This window comes from Silurus aristotelis (assembly GCF_946808225.1).
Source record: "Silurus aristotelis genome assembly, chromosome: 15".
NCBI lineage: Eukaryota > Metazoa > Chordata > Actinopteri > Siluriformes > Siluridae > Silurus > Silurus aristotelis.
This window is the reverse complement of record NC_139588.1, coordinates 8144054-8151055: the sequence shown is the minus strand read 5'-3', so window position 1 is coordinate 8151055 and position 7002 is coordinate 8144054. Positions and strand designations below refer to the sequence as shown.

Below are 7002 nucleotides of genomic sequence, written 5' to 3'. Positions count from 1 at the left end.
ATATATACACATATATATGTATGTATGTATATATATGTATATATATATATATGTATGTATGTAATATAGTGTGTGTGTGTGTGTGTGTGTGTGTGTGTGTGTGTGTGTGTGTGTATGTGATTAAAAGGTCAATTTATAGATAAGCATAGAGTGCATACTGTGTGTAGAGACTGTCATAAAAAAAAAAAAAAAAAAGGATTTAATCCAAGGGACATGGTTCCACACACTCGATCACACACTCAACACACGCTGTTGTGTGTGCACACGTCGCGCAACAGGCCCCGTGACTCGCACACTGCATCACATGGTCCTTCATTCGCTCACTGCAACACGACAGGCCCACGTAACTCGCACACTGCAACACAACGCGCCCATGTAACTCGCACACTGCAACACAACACACTTCAGTAAAGTACTAATACCTGAAAAAGCTACATTACTATTTTCATTTGGGGTGACTTTTACTTTAACTTCACTACATTTTAAAAGAAATCAAATCACTTTTTACTCAACTACATTTTGCAAAATCAGTCGTTCCTTTTTATTTATGAGTGGATAAAAACTTTAAATCCTGCTGCTTGGTGGTTTCTACTTATCACCAACATACAATTTAACAGCGAGCAGAACATTTAGAGAGAGATAAATGATAGAAGAAACTCCTGATTCGAACACAACACCCGGGACCTCATTTGCACAAAGTAGTTTAAAAGAAGGTTTTAAGCTCACGATGATTTAAATAGATATCAGTGTTTTACTCATTAATATCATTCTATTAATAAATCAGTGTGCTGAGATTAAGAGTCTCTTCACATAAACTGAGTTGATTATGTCCTAGTACTTGAGTACATTTGTGGGCAAATACATTAACACGTTTTCTCGAATGGAAGATTAACATTGTAATTAAAGGTAAAACTAATTAACAAGTATATCTCTACTATAAACTCAACTACATGGTTTGCTTGTCCACCACTGATTCCATTGCACCAGTGCATGAAGCAACGTCTGCTGGTGCACTTCTGTTTAACAAAAAGAAGTGCATTATTGAGAAACGCTGCGGTTTTCTTATTTAACTGACTTTCCAACATTTTATAAGATGTATGTGAACAATGGATGTGTGTGTATATATAAAACTTTTCTTTTGTTTAATGCATGGTGCAATAGCCAGTTATTTAACTCTGTTGAATGTTTTACTAGCAGACCTTTCAGATGAAGCTGTTATGTAATTAAATTTCAACTGTGAACTAATCAGCAGGAATTTCCTGTGAAGTGAAGTCTAACATCTCCTCTTGGTTGATTTCTTTCCTTCATAGATGGGGCATCCTGTTCTCTCACCCACGTGACTTCACCCCTGTGTGCACCACCGAGTTGGCGTGCGCTGCTAGGCTCAGCGATGAGTTTAAGAAGCGAGGTGTGAAGATGATTGCTCTGTCTATAGACAGCGTGGCGGATCACTGTGCCTGGAGTAAGGTGGGCTTTGGGTTTAGTTTGCTGCTATTGCAAGTTCTAATTATGGCCAATGGGTTACTATTTATTATTGCAGATGAATTACTTCAACATGCATAGATAGGTATACATTTGACTATTTTGAGATATCTGTCTCTCTGTCTCTCTCTGTCTCTCTCTCTGTCTCTCTCTCTGTCTCTCTCTGTCTCTCTCTGTCTCTCTCTGTCTCTCTCTGTCTCTCTCTGTCTCTCTCTCTCTCTCTCTCTCTCTCTCTCTCTCTCTCTCTCTCTCTCTCTCTCTCTCTCTCTCATATACTTCAGGATGCTGCATATGTAACATAAATGATTCAAATTAATTATAATATTTCCCAGCCTAGTATCAAATCTGGACTTGTATTGCTTTTCTGAAGATGAGGCATATCTTTTTGCTTTGAAGGATACATATGAAAACAAGGACAATGGGGTGTGTTCTAAGAAAAGAGTCCATGCTGGGGTGGTGCAGCCTAATGTTAAACAAAAGGGTCTGGTTTCTTTACTCTTGAAGTTTCACATCATTTTCTACAGAAGCATGCAGTGTTCAATGTTACACTGACATTGGACCATCGGATAGACGAACCAACCCTTGAACTCTAAAAAAAAATATAGTGTTTATAGATAGTGTCCTCAAACACACTGATGATCTCTAATGTCTTTAAAACATCCTGCGATGTTGCCATGAGCTATGCCTAAAAAAAAAATTATAATAAATTTACATTCGAAAGTATTCACTTATAATACTCCAAAAGGTACACAGGTAGGTTTAATGGTCACTGTAAGAGGAAGTTTAATGAAGTGTTGGTACTCAGAGTCTAGTACACAAGTATATCATTTGATATGAATAATAAAAAAATAAAAAATTTTATGTACGTAGATGGACAGGTAAATTTGTCAAATTTTTTTATTGTTGTCCTACACTTCTGCTCATCCTTTAAACCTGGCCTGTTTGAACGTGACTCGAGGTAAAAAAAAAATTTTTTAATACAAATAATAGCAACTTACACCCTAAAGCTAAAGCCCCAATCCTAATATTCACTTGTAAAATGTTTTGGATGAACTAAACAATCATTTGACCCCATTTGATGTAGCTGAAGTCCCACCATGTTGGGTCATGCCCCCTAATTTGTTGCCCCCTTTGGGTTACATCTAAAAATTGGTGCTAAATTAGAACTATTTGTTTGTTGATGGTTTTATAGCTCTGTTTGATTCCCATTAAATGCTTGAGTGCATGATAAGTATCCTGTCTTTCCTCAGCTTTCACACCCACAGACACAAACCTTTGGCTGAACTTATGTGAACAGCAAAAGCTCATCTTTCCCAGAGTATAGTATTATGTTTGTCTGAGGTCCAGTAGCTGATAAAGGCCATTAGTGCCGTCTAAGAACAACAACTCGCACCCACTTTGGCAGTGTATTCGTATAAAACACATTTTCTTCTTTATTCAAAACCAAATTTGGATTGATAGGAAAGTGATTTATTGATGATGATTTATATAATACTTTAGTTTTTTTCATGTTTTTCCACTAATGTGTTTATTCTCTCTCACACCCCCACTCCATGTGTGTTTATGTAGGACGTGGTGTCTCTTCACTCGGAAACAGCAAGCAGTCCTCTTCCATTTCCTATCATAGCAGACGATAAAAGGGAGCTCTCGGTTCTTCTGGGAATGCTGGACCCTGATGAGAGGGACAAAGATGGCATGCCCCTCACTGCCCGCTGTGTGCGTCACCCTTCTGATTTCTAATGACCCACATCTTTTTTTTTTTTTTTTATTTTTTATCTGTGCTTGATAGTTTACATAGAAGCCCTATGAAGTAAATTCTACAGCACAGGTGTCTGGTCTTGTCTGGATGTGATTCTGAAATGTCATGGTTTGAAGAGTTGTGTTATACACATGGAATCGACAGTGTTGCATTTCCAGTTCTGCGCTGTGTATAAGATTACTTCCCGGCTGCCCACTTTTTCAAATTCCAAGGAAACTATGTAGACTTGATTTGAATCATCTTATTTGAGATGCACGATTTGAGCACTGTTTTGTTTTTGGTTTGGTCATTTGCCGATTTTTCCAGTAGTAAGATTTATCCACAGGCGAGTACTTTACGCACATGCTTCCTCTGAGAGGATCAAATCTAGCTATTACACTCCGAGAGAATAATATATAAACTCCCCTTCAACGCATACATGAGCTCACAGACTCCACTAATAGATTTATTCTTGATCAGATTTACATTTAATTTTATCTGAACACATCAGGGTTAGAGATCTCGCTCAAGTGGCTTTTTGTTCATGCTGGGATTTGAAAGCAGTATCTTTCCATCACTGGTTCAGAGCCTTAGGGACTGGCAGCAGAGCCACTTCATGCTTGATACTTTTGATTACAGTTTGCTGTGGCATCGGAGGGATTTAAACTTTCCTTTTACCTCTCATAAGCTTACTTGTGATCATGTTTGTGCTGAAATTGAGTAAAAGGAATGTTTTCATATTACCGTAAAGAGCTGTCTGTTGTGATTTGCCTGACTGAAATTCCGTTTCAGTCAGCAACACCTCAAATGACTGGAATGTTAACAGGTAATGGGCCTGATCAGACAGTGGTTACAGCTGCTATGCTAGTATAAGACTGGGGGACATTTGACTATATGTAGAGCATCAAAATGTTCAAGAAAATAAGAAAAAATTTTTTAATAAGTGTCTCTCTGAAAACCTTTTTATCCTCTACAGGTGTTCGTTGTTGGGCCTGATAAGAGGCTAAAGCTGTCCATACTTTATCCTGCCACCACAGGGCGCAATTTCACCGAAATCCTTCGAGCCATCGACTCCCTGCAGCTGACTGCAAACAAAAAGGTGGCTACACCAGTGGACTGGAAGGTACGATTATATATTATGTGCATCTCCATAATCGCCAATACGAGTTGCATCTCGATGCATCGCGAACGATGTGATACATCAAAGATGCATATAAAGCAGATACCAATGCGATACGATTTCCCCCTTGTTGAAGCCATTTCAATGGAATGTAAACAGTTAGTCAGTGATCTAGTATAACGTAATTTGATTGGCTGTTAGATTTAGTATGAAAGAAATAGAACCCTGCGAAACAGTCAGAAGCCACTGGACTTTGGATCAATAGTCTTTTGACCTACACCGAACTGCACAGTTAATTTGTAAGAAAAGTAAAGATCTTAAGTTTTTATTCTTTTATGTTTTGAGATTCATAATTAAACAAGCAAAATGAAGAACTTTGGATTCAAGACTTTTATTCATTGGCGTTTTGTGTTGAGGACAAAAGAACTTTGAAGTCCTAAGCTAGCGAGTCAGCTTGTTGCACTCGCACCCTTATTTTATTATTTTATATACAGGAAAATAAGTATTTGAACACCCTGCTATTTTGCAAGTTCTCCCACTTAGAAATCATGGAGGGGTCTGAAATTTGTCATCGTAGGTGCATGTCCACTGTGAGAGACATAATCTAAAAAAAAAAATCCAGAAATCACAATGTATGATTTTTTTTTTTTTTTTTAACTATTTATTTGTATGATACAGCTGCAAATAAGTATTTGAACACCTGAGAAAGTCAATGTTAATATTTGGTACAGGAGCCTTTGTTTGCAATTACAGAGGTCAAACGTTTCCTGTAGTTTTTCACCAGGTTTGCACACACTGCAGGAGGGATTTTGGCCCACTCCTCCACACAGATCTTCTCTAGATCAGTCAGGTTTCTGGCCTGTCGCTGAGAAACACAGAGTTTGAGCTCCCTCCAAAGATTCTCTATTGGGTTTAGGTCTGGAGACTGGCTAGGCCACGCCAGAACCTTGATATGCTTCTTACAGAGCCACTCCTTGGTTATCCTGGCTGTGTGAAAGAAAAGATCATTGAGACCCCACGAGGTGAGATCTTTCATGGAGCCCCAGTCCGAGGGAGATTGACAGTCATGTTTAGCTTCTTCCATTTTCTAATAATTGCTCCAACAGTGGACCTTTTTTCACCAAGCTGCTTGGCAATTTCCCCGTAACCCTTTCCAGCCTTGTGGAGGTGTACAATTTTGTCTCTAGTGTCTTTGGACAGCTCTTTGGTCTTGGCCATGTTAGTAGTTGGATCTTACTGATTGTATGGGGTGGACAGGTGTCTTTATGCAGCTAACGACCTCAAACAGGTGCATCTAATTTAGGATAATAAATGTAGTGGAGGTGGACATTTTAAAGGCAGACTAACAGGTCTTTGAGGGTCAGAATTCTAGCTGATGGACAGGTGTTTAAATACTTATTTGCAGCTGTATCATACAAATAAATATTTTAAAAATCATATATTGTGATTTCTGGATTTTTTTTTTTTAGATTATGTCTCTCACAGTGGACATGTACCTATGATGACAATTTCAGACCCCTCCATGATTTCTAAGTGGGAGAACTTGCAAAATAGCAGGGTGTTCAAATACTTATTTTCCTCACTGTGTGTGTGTGTGTGTGTGTGTGTGTGTGTGTGTGTGTGTGTGTGTGTGTGTGTGTGTGTGTGTGTGTGTGTGTGTGTGTGTGTGTGTGTGTGTAATATATATATATATATATATATATATATATATATATATATATAAAAAGTGCATAGGATTTAATTTGGCATTTGTATGATATGTAATTATTAGAATATTGTGCTATACTTTTATTATTTAAAATCAATGCGTCACATCGTTATCTTTTATAATGATGCAAATCACTGAATCTTAGCATCCCTACTGTCTTAATACTGTGTTTCCTGTATTTATTTTGTTGCTGGTAATTAATGATGATTAATTAGTGATAATTAATGGTTTTCAAAGTTTTTATTTTTATTCCCCCCCCCCCCCCCCCACCCTATTATAAGCTTGGCGAAGAAGTGATGGTCATCCCGTCTCTATCAGACGAAGAGGCCAAGAAGCTTTTTCCTGCTGGATTCACAACCAAAGAACTGCCTTCTGGGAAGAAGTACCTTCGTTATACCCCACAGCCATAAACAAACAGCAGCAGGCATTTCATAATTTCAGAAAATAGTAGGCAAAGCACTTATTTTTCAAACTTTCCACTACAATATGTGGATTTTTTTTTTTTTTTTTTTTATTTTTTATTTTTTTCTTCTTGCCTCATTTAGTCAGCTGAGCATTATTGCGTTGTATAGCTCACTATCTATCTGGCACGCATCAAAGAAAATGTGGCGATAATTTAAAGAGACAATGTGAATTGTACCTCAATCTAAAATGTAGTGCCTTACAATAAAGAATACTTTTGGCAAAACTGACTTAAAAATGATTTTTTATAAAAAAAAAAAAATATATATATATATATATATATATATATATATATATATATATATATATATATATATATATTTATTTTATTGGAATTCTGATGTATATGAAGGATTTCGATTCGTTTATTGTTATTGCAGTTATATTGTGCTGTCACATTTTAAAGGTGAATGAGCATAAAAGGCTTAAGGTAGGAATGTAATCAGGTGTGTTTTATAAATTTGATAATTTTATTACATCACTTGATATTCA

At 37.1% G+C, this 7002-nt stretch overlaps 1 protein-coding gene across 1 annotated transcript in view; it reads left to right on the top strand.

The window, feature by feature from the left end:
- prdx6 (peroxiredoxin 6) overlaps window positions 1–6736 on the top strand; it is a 7701-nt gene extending 965 nt beyond the window's left edge. Inside the window, exons 2-5 of the mRNA XM_083563370.1 lie at window positions 1311–1467; window positions 3052–3198; window positions 4197–4343; window positions 6330–6736. Coding sequence (XP_083419496.1) covers window positions 1311–1467; window positions 3052–3198; window positions 4197–4343; window positions 6330–6458 — 580 coding nt within the window. The 3' untranslated portion in view covers window positions 6459–6736. The remainder of the gene's footprint in view (window positions 1–1310; window positions 1468–3051; window positions 3199–4196; window positions 4344–6329) is intronic.
- Window positions 6737–7002: the final 266 nt, after the last annotated feature.